This window comes from Squalius cephalus (assembly GCF_949319135.1).
Source record: "Squalius cephalus genome assembly, chromosome: 9".
Lineage (NCBI taxonomy): Eukaryota > Metazoa > Chordata > Actinopteri > Cypriniformes > Leuciscidae > Squalius > Squalius cephalus.
In genome coordinates this window covers 24,807,275-24,824,934 of record NC_137130.1, presented here as the reverse complement: position 1 = coordinate 24,824,934, position 17,660 = coordinate 24,807,275, and the positions used below count along the sequence as shown (strand labels likewise).

Sequence of the window (17,660 nt, the reverse complement as noted above, 5' to 3'; positions counted from 1 at the left end):
AATTAGAAAATATAAGCAATTTCATTAGTTGCTTATATTTTGTGCCTCGCTGTATGTACAGAGGGACTATGTTCGCATCTGCACTTGTGTGCATGTATAGAGTCTATGTCTCTGTCCTTAGAGGAAAGGGTAATGCGTCATGGTTTTTCCAGCATTTGAAGTTGTTTTTGGGGTATTGGTGTGCCAGAAGTGACTGTTTACATGTTCAATCAGTGAGTATGTGAACTCATAGATCATTTTAATTTGATATGAAGGGATGTTGTTTTGGCACTGTGGGCTGTTTAGCACACATATGTTTGCACTAGTGATGTCTGCTTTGATAAGTATGCCCAGAGGTCTATTGAGACCAGCAGTGTCATCTGGAGTCTGTCAGTGAGTACACACACTCTCACTAGTAGAGATTCCCCACATACTCACATACTGTGCATTTTATAGTGTGCTTGAAATGATTTCATCAGTGTAGTTTGGTAGAAGGTTCATTCGACGGCTCTGGTTCTGGTCAGGACATATTAATCGTTTCTTGTTTTCTTCTGTTGGCTCAACTGCAGCATTTCATTCGTTGCTTATCTTCTGTTAGAAAGGGACATTGTTTGTTTTATTAGAGCAGACGTGCATGTGGTTGTTCCACATCTATTTCAGTGCTATCTAATGAGACGTGAGCTGTTAGATGGGAGAGGTTCTGTCTTTCCGACACGTTTAAACATTCAGCACGTTAAATGTCTGGCATTAGAATGCTTGAGTTAAAGCATGAGAAATACTTTAGTTGAAAGACTTTAATTAGTTTGTCACACTGGAGCAGCCTTTAGACAGTTCTCATCACTCATGGGGCTCACTTTTAATATTAAGTTGGTGAAACACTAAAGTTGCTCTGCATTCTTCAGTTGGAAATAGTTGGCATGTGGAAATTGGAAATACTCATTTTGAGAGGAAGTGACATTGTTGGGCTGCTGAATAATTACTAGCGCAGTTCAGAGCTTATGGGTGTTTCTTCAACTATAGGGACTTTTGGCCTTGTGGACTTCCAATAAAAAAACTCCCTGAACATTTTTCAAACTCTCCCTAGTTTAATTAGTCTGTTTTCAATTTTCCACAGGATATTAATCATACTTTTTTTTTTTTTTTTAAGTCATGAACATTTGACCACGGTGTCATTTCCATCACATCTCAAACCATGTATTATGCTTGATAGCATTGTGGAGGAAATTACGATTTACTGTATACAGTTTATGTATCATACAATTTTTTTACACTTAAAAATTAAAGCTTTGGATGACCTGTTGGATTCATCAAGCCCTGTTCGACTAGTGAAAACTTTGGAAGCGCTGGACTAAATATTTGTTACATTTTATTATCTGATAGCAGAAAAATCGTGCCTTCATTACAAAGCAAAATATGAATAAAAATTAAGTTTGGTAAGATCAGAGTGTGCAGACCTGTAATATACAGTAAACAAAGGGTGGAAGCCCAAATTTATAAGATAGTTTAATAAAACATTGATATTGATGACTATTTGATAGTTCATAGTTTGCACTTTACTATTGTTATTAAATGAGGAAAATGGCAAAAATAAAGGATCCAAACTGTAGACTGATACTGTAGCTTAATTGAAAATATAGTGATAAACATCAGTAATTAAGGGGATAGTTCACTCAAAAATGAAGATGGTGCCTTCATTATCTCACACTCATGTCATTCCAATCCTGTTTGACTTTCTTTCTTCTGTTTTATGGTCCATATAATGGAAGTCAATGGTCAGCAAAACTGTTTGGTTACCATCATCTTTTGTGTCATACAGGTTATACAAATAAAAACATAGACAGAACACATCTGAATGGTGAATCAAGGATCATTTTGACTGGTTCTTTGAAACAAACTGTCAGATTAAACAAATCTGTTTGAGATCATTTCGTTCAGTTCTTCCAAGCTTCTCCATGTTTTTCTCATTGATGCTGTCTCTAACCTTTGTGTCTCTTTGTTGGCCTTGTGGGTAATGTGTCCCTCAGGAGCTGCTGTTTAAAATTACCTCTGGCACTCTCAACCTCTCCCCATTGACCGTGTGCACAGGTCTCTCTCTTCCATCCTGACCTTGCAGTCTGCTGAAGTACCGGCACTGATGGGCAGTGTAAACATCTCTGCCGCGATCTCCTGCCTAATCCAAAACAGGCCGCATGGCAGCCGAGTGTCTAACGCAGCATTTGTCATGCTGTCAGGCGTGAGATGGGCCAGGGGGAGAGAACGAGGGATGGAAAAGCAGGGATGCGAAAGAAAGAAATAGGACGGCATGAGACTGATTGTGATTTAGGACGAGTCAGATGAAGGAGAGAGGAAGTACATGGTTTAGCTCAGAGGTCTCGTTCCACTGTAGGGCCTCTGGCAAGTGTCACCTGAGGCCTTGTGGTTTAGATCTGCGTGTGGAAGTCTGGCAGAGCGGTTATCTTCTACACAGACGAACCTGTACGCTTTTATCACTTCTGACATGTTTAGGAATTGTTCCATGACATCACTGTAAACTCCCAAAGCTCATGGGGCTCTCTGATGATGTGCAGAAATCTTGTAAAATGTTGTTAAACTTGACTAACAATGTCTAACATTGTCTTTATTGACAGGCTGTAACTGTAAATTAAGACATCTGCACATCATCTGAGTTCTAGTGGAAGTCGGGATGTCTTTTCTGTCTTTAATCAGACAGAAAGCTGAGAGTTACAGCCAAGGAAATTTTCCATGAATAGCAGACCAAATTTGTTTTTTCTAATCTTTAAAATCAGTTTTAAAATCGAACTGATTCTGAAATCTGGTGGCATCACGTACATAAGGAGAATCGATACAGATTTTCTCATCTCAAATCTCAACCATACACATACAACAAGATTTTAAAAAATCATGGCGCATTACAAGATATTAAAAATATTATCATGTCAGAGGGAGCACCTCACGTGATCTTATCCGGAAAAAGATAAAAACGAAATGGATTGTCTGTTCTTCAGCATGAACTGGAGGTGAGATTTTTAACTGCCGATTTTAATGTCTGTTAACAGTAGTATGCTAGCTAACGCTAGCCTCAAGGGCTAAAATGTTTTACAGTTGCTCGGCAGCACCGTCAGCAAGTTAGCTTATATCGCTAGCAGCTTTCTACATTCACCCGGTACGTTCAAAACCGAGGCAATTTTTCCCCAGCTCTTCTCTTTGTCCGTATGGTTGTGGTACATATACATGCAGTCATGTTGTTCTACAAGCCGTATTTTTCGAATAATCCCCCCCCCCCCCCAACCACACACACTATGCCTCTATCCCTAAAACACTTTGTGAATGATGAGATTGAAAAAAGTATTGATTTCTTTTTTGTTATGGTTGGGTTTCATCAATAGCTCCAGATTTAAGTGCATCTAGGGTGTTCTTTCAATAAGGATCAATACTTGACCCTACAAATATTTTTGACATATGTCTATACATTTTCTGTGGGCTTGGTGAAACCCCAGGGGTTTGATATCCTGAGGTTGAGTCTGTAGGATCACTTAAGCATTTCATCATATCCTCACTGACCCGTCAGATCCTTTTATTCTGAGCTGGCAGCTCATCATTTACTGTCTTTACATGCACACAAATATTCTGATAAAGGCAAGTCAAGGTGATATTAGATGCACATGATTTTTTTCAACCGAATGTATTTCATTGACTTCACTTCTACTGTATTTGTACACTTAACAAGAAGCAGAGAAGTAAAAGATGATAAAGATGAAGAGAAACGGTGATGAGTAAAGACCCTCAGGCCTACAGTTTTAGACCACAGAGCAGAACGTCCCTCTTGTCTCCATCTGCCTTGATCCCATGAGTCTAAATCTAAACTCATCATGTTGCTGACACACCATCAGTTACCCTCTACTTTAATGGCCTTCGGCTCTTCTCCGACCAATAGGAACCGGAGCAGCGTGATCTGAGACTGAGGAATAAGCTAGTGAGTCATGTGCACATCCAGTGAAACCATCACGCAAAGCTAATCGCTCATGACTGAGAGTGATGGATGCTGAGGAACTATGGGAAGGAAGGCCAGTCTTTCTAATTGTGCTTAAGGTGTTCACTCTTGTTCCTTGTCATTGTAGGACATCGCTGCTTAACTCTAAAGCTTAATGGAGGTCTGCTGGATTTAGATTCCACTGTTCATATGATGATGGAAAGGTGCTTAACTCGGACGTCTTTTAAATCTAGAATATTGAGAAATGGACTGAGGGGTTGAAATAGGATAGAAAGTAGGCTGCATAAACACTTCAAAAATGCTTTTCTTAGTCAGTATTTTTGTCTTGTTTCCCCAGTACAAACATCTAAACACTGTTAAATGAAGATGCATTTACTTCAGAAGAAAAATTACATTAGATGTTGTTGTTTTTTCCTGAAAGATTTGTCAAAATTAAGTAAGTTTTTGCTTAAAACAAGAACAAAGTCTGCCAATACAGTAAGAAAAAATAGTTTTCTCTTTAATTTTTTTTTTTTTTTTTTGGGCATATATTTTGTTTCTCAAGTAAATGTATCTTGATCTAAGCCTGTTTAGATATTTGGACTGGAAAACAAGACAAAAACACTGAGTGATATTTATTTATTTATTTAAATTTTCTTTTTTTGCAGTTAATTTCAAAGGAGACATTATTCAAATCAGGAATCACTTGTGTTCACAAATGCACACTTATTATTCATAAATTGGTTCACCTTGCTGAAATACAATGTGAATTTTACACAATGCAAAAAGTCCAGCCAATCAGAACAGAGGCTATTTACAGTACATGCAGACATCTTAAAGGTACAGTATCAAAAACAGTTAAAATATGAGGCTCAGTGAAAGGTTGGAAAATTATAATGAAGTGTTTTTTTCAAGACACTTTGACTACAATTCATTTGCATTTAGGGGACAAAATAGGATACAGCTTCATTTAAGTGTTTTTAAAGGCAAACAATCCGCAGCTGCAATATTTTCAGTCGAATCAATCCATGAATTCTGTATAGTTGTATCTGCACATTGAGTTGGGATAGGAGAGAGTATTTTTACATTTAAAAAAAACAAACAATTACATGTCACACTTCACCTTTAATGTTGACCTAATCTTCTTTATAAATGTGTTTATGGGTGATACTCAGACTTTGAATATGATTTTATTTATAGTGGTTACTGTAAATAGTTGTTCTCATTCTGTTTTATTGTCAGTCTTGTTGTGACTCATTTGTTCAGGGTGTCAGTGCTCTGTATTGAAGAGTTATGATTAGACTGGGCTTATAGCAGGGATCCACACACTGTGTGACAGAGACAAGCCCCACAAGAAGGCCCTTTCGACCGCCAGTGGAGATCCTTACAATTCTGTCTGTCTGTATCTTTTTCCCACTCTCGCTGTCTGCTTTTTTTTCTGTCTGATGATGAGAAAAACTGAGGATGACGGTTTCATAAATCCACAGTCATGGTTCAGTTCTTTTTCACTGTCTCTTTGGGTGATTGCCATCTGAATTTAATTCCTGGTTGAGGAAGAACTTTATTCTTTTTGCAAGAGAATGAAAAGAAAGGAAATAATCTTATAATACAGGAAGTCATATAGGAACAAAATAGTATGGAGCGGGGCTGCACACCAGGGGTCTGCTGGTAGATGTTGTAATTACACCATCTTATTTTTCAAACAACATATTCCTGCTTTAATGGTCTATCTGAATTTAGTTTTTTATTCTAAAATGTATATACAGTCATGTGAAAAAGAAAGTACACCCTGTTGAATTCAATGGTTTTATATTTCAAGACATAATAAAAATCATCTGGTCATTAGCAGGTCTAAAAATGAGAAAAAAATACATCCTCAGATGATCAACAACACATGACATATTACACTGTGTCATTACTTATTTAACAAAAGTAAAGCCCAAATGGAGAAGCCATGGGTGGCAAACTAAGTACACCCTATGATTCAGTTGCTGGTAGAGACACCTTTAACTCGAAGTAATAGTTTTCTATATGACTTTATCAGTCTCTCACATCATTGTGGGAGGAATTTTGGCTCACTGTTCTTTACAACACTGCTTCAGTTCATTGAGGTTTGCAGGCATTTGTTTATGCACAGCTCTCTTAAGGTCCCGCAGCATTTCAATCGGGTTGAGGTCTGGACTTTGACTGTGCCAGAGCAACAGCTTGATTCTTTTCTCTTTCAGCCATTCTCGTGTAGATTTGCTGGTGTGCTTGGGATCATTGTCCTGTTACATGGCCCAATTACACCAGATGGCCTCACATTTGACTCTAGAATACTTTGGTGTACAGATGAGTTCATGGTCGACTCAGTGACTGCGAGGTGCCCAGTTCCTGTGGCTCCAACACAAGCCCAACTCACCACCCCTGCACCATTCTTGATGGTTGGTATAAGGTGTCTCCACTTTGGTCTCATTTGTCCAAAGGACACAGAAGTCTTGAGGTTTGTTCAGATGCGACTTTGCAAACGCAAGCCGTGCTGCCATGTTCTTTTTAGAGAGAAGAGGCTTTTTCCTTGCAACCTTTCCAAACATGCCATACTTGTTCAGAACTCTCATGAACTTTAAGATGTTAATTGAGGCCTGTAGAGTCTGAGATGTAGCTCTTGGGGTTTTTGCGATTTCTCTGAGCAGTGCACGGTCTGACCTTGTGGTGAATCTGCTGGGACGTCCACACCTGGGAAGATTGGCAACTGTCTTGACTGTTTTACACTTGTGAATCATCTTCCTCACTGTAGAATGATGGACTTCAAATTGTTTGGGAATGGCTGTATAACCCTTCCTAAATGTCAGCAAAAATTGCTTCTCTAAGATCATTGCTGATGTCTTTCCTCCTTGGCATTGTATTAACACACACCTGAATGCTCTAGTGCAGCAAACTGGCATAACTTCTGCTTTTATAGAGGTGATCACACTTGCTGATGATCAGTTAATCAAAGATGCTGGACTGCTACTTACCCTCTTAATTCCTATGGAAGCAGTAAGGGTGTACTTAGTTCGTCACCAATTGCTTCTCTATTTTGTCCTATGTTAAATAAGTAATGACACAGTGCAATATGTCATGTGTTATTGTTCATCTGAGGTTGTATTTACTTAATTTTAAGACCTGCTAATATTTGATTGAAAATATTTTTATCATTTTTTTTGGATTACATCATATTTAGGGGTGTCAAAATTAACACATTCATTTTTTAGATACTTAAAAAGATACTTTTTTTTTTAGATACTTTTAGATTTTTTACTGTTTAATGTGAACTTGCTTAATGGGATTCTGGCATTATTTCTGTGAAACGGCTTTTTGTGAACACACCTAAAATGTCCGCACAGAAAGTCGCTTCACAGACAGCACCGCAGAACCGCATTTAGTGCTCATTTTTGGCAAGTATCCTCGCAAGCCCAGTCTTACATGAGTTAAAAACTCTGAAATGACTGTAATGATTTGGGATAAATCGGATGTGTCAGATCTGCATCATGTGTGTCAGGTCCGCTGCAGTTTATTGGCTATTGCTTAATTGATCAATATTTCTAAATTGGTTCGTCTGTAGTAGAGCATTGGATAGATCATGGATCAGAGCACAGTGTCCAGTTTACATGGTGCTTTATTAAACTTGTTTATCTGTATTCATGCCCATGAACGGTTCTATATTAGGATCATTCTACTGGATTATGAAGTCATGCTCCTCTGTTGGGCTGGTTGTTAGATGTAATTGACTGAATGGAGAGGAGCAACACACTGGCTGTCTCTCTAAACAGCTGGAGGTCTGGAAGAGAACTGTGTTTCCTTGTAGTTGCGTTGAAAGCAAGGCCGAGGGGCAGCCCTGGGGACTTTTATCCCGGTAGATCCTGAGCTTTAGTAGGCAGTGGAGAGTGAGTTGAGGGCTTGTGAGAATGTTCAGGTTTGAATGAAGACCCAAAGATGAGTTAGGCTGAGCACACTGCTGACCCCCTGCTGTACTAAGGAAAGTCTTTTTTTCCTTATTGGCCATGCGTGCTAAACCAAGCAACATAATTTAAACATTGATAATAATAATAAATCTTTCTTGAGCAACAAATCATCATATTAAAACGATTTCTTGATCAATTGACACTAGCTGAAGACTGGAATAATGATGCTGAAAATTCAGCTTACTATATTTCAGATAAAAAAAAAAACATAACATCTTACCGACCCCAAACTTTTGACTTGACTCGAATGTAAATGATATTTAATTGATATATTTTTAGACATTTATACATGAAAGTGTACAGTTTTCTTTATATTTTAGGAACGAGGCAACCAATTTTTTCGTATGTTTACCTCAGATTTTATTCAGTTGCAGTATCAGCGGAGAATCATCTGAGGTCATGTGTAGTGAGAGCTGTTGCCCACCTGCACGGTTAAAGGCGTTTTAAACTATTGAAGGCAACATGCCTGAAAATGTATGCGGCGTGCTTGAGGGAGGCAGCAGACTGGAATTTACAAAGCGTCGTGTCAGAGCCTCTGACACCCAGACAGCTGCTGTTTGCTGTGCAGAAAAAGAACAAAATATTCCCTTAAACCTTCTTGAAACGCTGTCAGTTTTTTTCCTCCCTCCCTCTCGCAGGGTGCTTGACGTGCCCCTACTCCACTGAAGTGTGAATAAGTGAGATGTAAACTGTGTTTAACTCAGGGTTCAGAGTCAGCTTCTGCTTCTGAGCCGGAGGAATGTTGCCGATCATACAACAAACGCTCATGTCCAGTCATGAAACTATTCTGGGCTGAAGAGGAGACAATTATGAAAAACGTGTTCATAATTTGGTGTATTGCTGGGAGAATCAGAATATTCTGTTGAGAATATATAATTCCAACTAAACCGTAGACTCCAAATGTATAATATAATAAGAGGCTTTTGCATCTGAACTCTTCACAGTTACACTTTATTTTGATTAGTCCACTTTAGACATTCTACCACTAACTACAGTATAAATAACTTTAGAACTGCATGTAAATTAACTCTCATTAATTTGCAATTACGTCAACTGCCAGTCATTAAAGTATTATTAGACTGTTAGGATTAGTAGAATAACTTGACATGTTGCAAAGTTACTTTTGGTCAGTAGAATGTCTGTTACGGATCATCAAAGTAAAGTATTAGCACACATTGAGCAGGCGGTCTACTATTACTGGTTGTTTGACATGTAGTTGTAAAGTTACTTATAGTTAGTAGAATGTCTAAAGTGGACTATCAATATGAAGTGTTACCATATATTCAATAATACTGTTCAAAAGTTTGGGGTTGTATGATGTTTCTGTTTTTGAGGCTCACCAATACTGCATTTATTTGATCAAAATGCAGTAAAACAGTAATAATGTGAAATATTATTACAATACAATATAACTCTTTTCTGTTTTATTATATTTTAAAATGTAATTTTTTCCTGTGATCAAAGCTGAATCTTCAGCATCATTCCTCCAGTCTTCAGTGTCACATGATCCTTCAGAAATCATTCTAATATGATGATTTGATGCTCAATAATTATTTCTTCTTATTATCGATGTTGAAAACAGTTGTGCTGTATAATATTTTTGCTGTATGCTGTATGAAAACAGTCATACTTTTTTTAAATTCTTTGATGAATAGTAAGTTGAAAAAAACAGCATGAATTTGAAATCTTTTTTTTTAACAATTTCTGTCACTTTTTATCAATTTAATGCATCCTTGCTGAGTAAAAGTGTCAGTTTCTTGCAACAACAAATAAATATTTTTTATTAATATTTTATTGTATGTTTGTTTTTCAGGTACTCCTCTACTAGTACGGAGCAGTAGTGATTCTGCTCTTGGACCTCCTCAGATGGAAGATGTGAATGGCAGAGCCATGGTAAAACCGCAATGATACACTCAAAACACATTGATCTCGTCACCACATAACAATATAAAAGCTAAAAACTATTAATATAGATTACCATTATGTCTATAATGCAATCTGCTATAAATACTTACAACCTGACGGACTGTGCTGGAAACATCTAGAACAGCTAAGCAGGACATACAGGTGGTGTCCAACTCATATCGCTGTTAAAAGCGCCTCATTGCATCCTATTGATCTTATAAGATATGTTTTCATGCTGGGTTTTGCTATCCAGCCATCGTGACTACATTATTCAAGCTGATCTACACACAATAACCAGTTGGAACCAAACTGGTCTAAGCTGTTTTTTTTAGTGTGGCATTGAGATTTTTCCAAATATAAACATTGGTATACATAATGTTTAGTTACAATGTAATTACAATGTAATATGTTAAAGCTACGAAAGTGTGTTTTCTAAACCACCAGTGGTGTTGTTGTTGCCAGACACACATCACCTTTAAAATAATATTCAGCTGAAAACATACTTAAACCCAAAGGTTCTCAGTGCATTCTAACTTCTTCTTAATGAGGAAGGGTTTTGTTGTTGTTGCTGGTTATTTTTCCAGAAGGTCTTTGTCTCAAGGTTTCCATTAAGGCTTCCAGACTAAAACCGGCAGCGAGACATCGATTCACTATTTTTTGTTCTTTTATAAGCATCCCACCTCTTTTGTTGCATCTTCATTCATTTGCTCATTTTTTCTTCTCCTCCTCCCTCAATAAAATGCTCATCTAGAATAGCCCCAATGTTCTGATGAAATGGAACATTTGAGCAGAGCTGTATCGCTACAGTGTGTTGAATGCATTTATGGAGCTTTGTGGAGTTAGTGAAGTATATCCATTTGTTTCTCTCTTACGTGCTCTCTCTCCCCCCTGGTCTGCTTAATGGACTGTCTCGCTCTCCCCCCCCCCACGCCTGCTTAATGGACTGGCTCAGAATAGATCGAGTTTTTTATGATTACCACTCTGCTCATTCAGAGCCTTTTATTGGAGCATCGTGGATGGCTTTAATGTACTTCACCTCTCTTTCTTTCACTCCTCTCTGTCCTCATTCTCGCTCTGAATTTCTTTTTTTTTTGTCTCTTTCCATTTTGTTTCTTTTTGCTTTATTCCTTTTTCTGTACCTGACCACAGGTTTACAACCAGTTGTATGTGGATTTTTAGTGTGTGTGTGTATATATATATATATATATGTGTGTGTGTTTATTTCTGTTAAGTTCTTCGCACTCTGCACGAATAGACCATTACATGTAGTAGTAGCTGAGTGACGGATTTAAGTGGCCGACAGCATGCTGGTAATTAATTAGTGTTTTCTCTGTTACTCTGAGTGGGTAACAGAGTAATAAATCCTGTGTATGATTTATCGAGGGTTCTGTTCTCCATGGCTGTTATAAGCCGAGACCAGAGCAGAGGCATTCCTGCAGTATCAAGTGGCACTGAGCGGCTTTCCGATAATTTATGTGTCTGATGAGAAACGTTCCTTTTGTCTGCACACCCTCAAACGGGCAGGAAACCTGCGGCACGACACCCAACTTCAACACAACCTGACAGACAAAGCCTCAGTACCAAGATGGATGAGGTTATCCCTTTCCTCCCGACCCCGAGCCTCTTTCACCCCCAGCTCTCCCTGCAGGGTTAAGGGAACTCCCGCTCTTCCCCGGTGACAGGAATGTGCAGCGGACAGCGGAACCTCAAGAGTATAATGTGCTCACGCTCACACACCTCTATCAGTGTTCCGGAACGCTCCACAAACATTGCCAAACAGAGACTCTTCCTTCCTGCAATTTGATTCCAGTGCTTTGGCCTCGGTCTCTGTCCGCAAGACCTTTGTCGTCTTCCCTTGGTTGTTTTGGCCTTCTTCCTTAGATATTCATTACACATTAAAGCATTTTTCTTGGGTGCCCTCACACCTGCGGCCGTCCCCGTTTCCTTTTCCCTTATGCTGCTCCGTGCTTCTTTCATCTCTCCCCTTCATCGCCTGTATATCATTTAGCAGCCGGCTGGCTGACTCCTGTGTTTTCATTGTATTTAAGAAGCTTTATTTCCTGCAGGGCTTACAGCACCTGTGGCACATCAGAGATTGAGGTTCTCTGCTCTCTTTCTGTCAAACACACAAACTCATAGACGTATCGCCTTCACTGATACACACACATAGAAAATAGATTTTGCAGTGGAATATGGAAAAAATTATTTGGGCCAGATGGTGGGATGCTGCTTGGACAGTTTCGCCTTGTTTGCACTTGTTCTGATGTGGGAGAGGGTAGTCTTGCATTGCTAGACTTTTTGATTATTAACATAAAGGTCCACATTGCAACAGCCAAAATCTGCCCACTTAGACAGGAAGAGATCAAGTGACCAACCACAGGTTTTTTTTAATTTTTTATACCAGCCTGGAATGAACAAAGGGACAAACAAATGGGGTCAGTAAGAGTTTTTTTTTTGTTTTTTTTGTTAAGAAATTCATATTTTTATTCATCAATGATGCATTAAATCGATCAAATGTGATAGTAAAGACATTTATGTTTTATGATAAATATGATTAATGAAGGATCATGTGATACTGAAGGCTGGAGGAATGGCTGCTTTGTCATCACAGAAATAAATTACATTTTATAATATATTCAAAGTGAATACACTTATTTTCAATTGTAAAATATTTCACAATATTACTGTTTTTTACTATATTTTTGATCAAATAAATGCAGCCTTTTTCAAAAACATTTTTTTTTAAAAAACATTCCGCCCCCAAATTTTTGAATGGTAGTGTGACAGCTGTATATATATTTTAAAGAAGCAAATTTTTCTAAAGAAGAATTTTCACCTAGAAATCAGGTACACGCGTGAAACACCAAACATCGGCTAAGTCCGAATACTTACAAATGCTGCCTTTGGAGGACACATTCCAAGGTAGGAAGGCATCAAGCCATGTCCGAATCCAATAACTTCACTTCCTGTCTCCTGAGATACCTTCATCTGACCGATTTTTGAAGGCAGTATAGATGTGTACTTCGCTGCCTTTGATATCCCACAATCATATGCGTTCCATTCGGTGACTGTTGGGCTACAAAAAGAAAGATGGTGTCTGACGGTTGCGGTTGGTGGTCAGTTTGTGTATAAATTTACTTTTTTTTACCAACGTTTTCCACTTCTGATGTCATTTCAAGTGAGTAATTACTACTGTAGTAATTAAATATTCACTGCCTCAGAAGTCTGTCCGAAATCAGTTTCGAGACGTACCTTCATGCACAAACGCTGCCTGCAAAGTCATTGCCTGATAGGGCAGCGAGGCAACAAGTCAGCTGACTACGTTTTTGGACTCATCCATCGACAAGCCACAAGAGAAACACAAGGGCTATATATACACAAGGGTTAATGAGACTAACAAGACACACAAGGGAACACTCAGGGACTAATCAACATTAAAAACTACAAAGGCCTACAAACATGGCACAGAAACAATACAAAACACATAAAACAGTAAATACATTTAGTTTATTATTATTACTCAGTACTTAAATGCATAATTACACTTTAAGACGGACACCTTAAAAAAATGTAACCACAAATGTTTATGTAGATCATTCATAAATGCCTTATGTAAATTGTTGGGGAAAATTTGCTTAGCAAGGCGTCTCTGCACTTCTGAGAGCTCATATCTAATCTTGGTGTTTCAAACTGTGGTTTGGTCCCAGTTGACAGACTAGTAGAGCACTTTTCCACCAGTTTAATAACTTGGAACAGTTTTTGTGTGCAGTTCGGAAGTGTCATCTGAGTCTATTTCGAAGAGTATTCATTGCAGACTACTCCTGTGCACCTTCCTGCACTGTAGCAAATGGACCATCTAGCGTCATTTCTCACATTATCATCTAAATCCACTGTAAAAATCATAGTTTTCAATTTAAAATCAGAACTCCAGAGGATGGAGACAGCAGATAAGGTTTGTAACCTTGGAAACTGTCACTTGCGAATATATTTCTACAGATATTAGTCATGAGAGACAGAGATTCCGCTGGGATATATTTGTCCTGTGTGTCCTAGTCTATTTTTATAACCGCAGAACGTTAAAGTCCCTTAAGAACCAATTAGATATGTGGATTTGTTTTTATCTTCGCTGGTTGTTATGTTGGTGGTCCGAGTGTGAACCCAGGGACCTCACCCTGCAGTCCCACTGGCCAGCTCGGTGTTTCCGAGAGGGTCCGCCGGCACCGCACGCCTCTCATCTGGGATTACAGTTTTCACTTGTTGGGGTTCATATACCTTTGTGGCAAGAAGAAGTCCAGAGTCCACTAGATAAGCACACTTTATATGTTACTTTAGTTTTTGTTTTGTTTTGTTAATTAATAACACAAAGGTTCACATTGCAGTTTCTTCTAGCCAAGATCTGATCCAAGCCAAAATTTAGCGAAAATCTGCCCACTTAGACAGGAAGAGATCCTCTGATATGTTAAAGGGATAGTTCACCCAAAAATAAAAATTCTGTTCATTTACTCATCCTCAAGTTGTTCTAAACCTATATGAGTTTCTTTCTTCTGTTGAACATAAAATAATATATTTTGAAGAAAGTTGGTAACCAAATAGTTTCTGGTCACCATTGACTTCCCTAGTATTTATTTTTCCATACTATGGAAATCAGTGGGGACCAGCAACTGTTTGGTTACCAACATTCTTCAAAATATCTTCTTTTGAGTTCAACATAGTCTCATACAGGTTTAGTACATCTTGAGGGTGAGCGAATGATAATAGAATTTTCTCAAGTGACCAACCACAGCCTTTTATTTATATTATACTGTTCAAAGTTTATAGCTTTGTTTTTGAGAAATTAGTAACTTTTATTCAACAAGGAAGTGTTAAATGTATCAAATGTTATAGTGAAGTAATTTGTAATCTCACAAAACTTTTTTTTTTTCTTAATTAAAGATGATACATGGCAGGGGGAGAAGTAATGTTCAGAAAACTACTTGATAGATATTACCCGCTAGCACAAAATTCACCAACAGTTTTTTAATTGCAAAGCACCAAGCCATCTCACTTTACCAGATAATGACCACTTTTCCACTCCTGTATCCAGTGGGATTTGTAGCACTGGTTCAGCTCTTACAGCACTCTCTTGAACAGGGGTTAGGAACCTTTTTTTTACCAAAGAGCCAATTTTAAAATTTTGGTTAATGCATTTTTCCAAAAGAGCCACAGCAAAATAATAAAAAAATTATATAAAAAAAACCTATATTATATATTATTATTATTATTTTTTAATCATATTTCAATAATAGTACATTTATTAGGTCCATAGACAATTAAAAACAAACAAATATCCAACAAACAATAAATAACAAGTTGCAATATGGAATGATCTCTAGGATTGCTGTCATGACACTCGCAAACATCACTGAACATGCACTTTGGCCGGTACAACTTGAAATATATTATTATTCAAATTCTTTTATTTCATTAACTTCGGTAGGTAACACAAAGTTATTGTAATTGGCTGCTTTTTCTGCAGAAACATTTTTTTGTCTATTATAGGTAAAGGGTGCGAGACCTGGCGGGCCACATGATTTTTGTCAAAGAGCCAGGTGTGACTACCGAGCCCTTGGTTCCTGACCGCTGCTCTAGAATATCAGTAATACTGAGTGACCGGCAAAGTCGAACCCCACACATCTCATCTCAACTTCCTTTCACGGTGTAAAACCTGAACAAAGAAATATGGTAGTATTAGTTTCACGTTAATCTCAGCGATAGTGATAGTTCTAGACGTTCTGACCTCAGCTCACACAGAAAGACACAATGTGTAATGCTTAACATACAAATAAAGCATAAAATTCAAATAAATCAGTGTAGGGGTAAAAGATATGACCAATTATTATGAAAAATGTGATATTACGGTTTATAGTATTATAATATTATATTATATTTATGATATATATTTTTTTTTATATTGAGCTTGATGAATACAAAGAAAAATACAATTATTTATTATAAATGAATGAGTAAAATCTGGAATAAATTCTGAGGCACATTTGAAGTAAAAAAGCACTATACATAAAATGGCTTTATATTAATGTCAAGTTGCAAACCTCTACGGTATGTGACTTGACAAATGTGACTGGACCACAAAACCAGTCACATGGGTATTTTTTTTTTTTTAAATTGAGATTTATAAATCATATGCAAGCTGAATAAATAAGCTTTCCATTGATTTATGGTTTGTGTGCTGCATTCACTCACAAAAAAAACATATTTTATATATTTACGGTTGGAAATTTACAAAATATCTTCATGGAACATGATCTTTACTTAATATCCAAATTTTTTTTGGCATAAAAGAAACATCGATAATTTTGGCCCATACAAAGTATTGTTGGCTATTGCCACAAATATACCCGTAAGACTTGTGACTGGTTTTCTAATCCAGGGTCATAAATTACTGTCAGGGTATAAACCTGTCATATTGCTCAGGCTTACATCAGTGTGTTTGTGGTTGAGTGTGTTTTTCCCCCAAAACTAGTTCAGTGCAGCCGATTTCATTGGTTAAGGTTACAGTGACGGGTAGGTTTAGGCATCAGTGTTTGGTGTAGGCACTCAGTACAGTGATTGACATGACCGATGAAAACTTTAGATGAGTGTTTTCTTGTGTTTGTGAGATGCCTTGTGACGTCAACGCCTGACTTATACCTGATTAGCTTGGCCTCTCGCTGTCTTACACTCCTGTCTGTACTGTGAACTCTCACACACTCTCTGCTCTCTCATATGCTTCGTTAAAATGACACTCAAAAGGGATACATGATCTCAAATTAAAACGGCTCTGCTTTTAATCCAACAGCCTCTCATTCACAAACCCCCAATTAACATCAATTTCTCTGTCTCGCTTTCTCCCTCTCTCCCTCTCCCTCTTTCTCTTTCAGTCTATTGGGTGTAATTACACTGGCACTTTTCATTGATGAAGGCTTATGTACAGCTGGAGGAGATACGTGTTTGTGTGTGACAGAAAGAGTGAGAACCTGAACAAAGAAACCTAAGAAACGTGGCAGGAGACCATTACTGGGATTTTTCACTCCTCGTTTATGTCATTCCCAAGTTACCAAACTATGCCGACGTGTTAGAAACGCAGTAGCTTTTACAGTTTTACAGCAGACTAACATTTTTCTTGGTCTTAGAAAGCATAGAGCTCAATGTTCTGTGTAACACTCACATGTTGGAACTGTAGTTCAACGTTCATTGCACTCACTAGCAGTCAAAACTATGTATAGCTGATAATGTGGACTTAATGCATACCTATTGTTAAATCAGCTATTGTCTGCCCTAATCTCTGTAATCTCAATAAGAAGCTTTTATCATTGGTATTGTCATGTTCTTTAGTTTTTCTATTCAGTGGATGTGCATTCATTTAATTCAGCAATAAGATTCTGAGGCATTATTCACAGATTTAGTAGAAAGTAAATGAAACCGTATATTGCATGGCTATTGTACTTGGTCCCATTAGGCAAACCCTATGAATAAATGTGAAGAAAGGCCACATTTACACTGCAGGTCTTGATTCCCAATTCCGATTTTTTGACTATGTCCGAGGACCCGCTTATATCTTCTTTTAAAAGTGACCCATATCTGATTTCTGCATTTACACTACACTTGGCGAAACTAACAAAAAATAACATTATGATATCAAGAAATCGATTTCAATAGTACATTGAGTTTAATTTATTGACATGGAATTCATAGAAACATTTTTAATGCAATAGTTTAATCCTTATATCAAAATCATTATTTACATATAGTATAAATTCTTCAAGACAATGATTAGTTACACAGAT

General features: G+C 37.6%; 1 protein-coding gene across 3 annotated transcripts in view; it reads left to right on the top strand.

Moving 5' to 3' along the window:
* The window catches only part of pard3bb (par-3 family cell polarity regulator beta b), a 316,476-nt gene that overhangs the window by 67,345 nt on the left and 231,471 nt on the right, over positions 1–17,660 (top strand). For all 3 annotated transcript variants that reach the window (XM_079882104.1, XM_079882103.1, XM_079882105.1), the window contains exon 5: positions 9,746–9,825. In XM_079882104.1, coding sequence (XP_079738230.1) covers positions 9,746–9,825 — 80 coding nt within the window. The remainder of the gene's footprint in view (positions 1–9,745; positions 9,826–17,660) is intronic.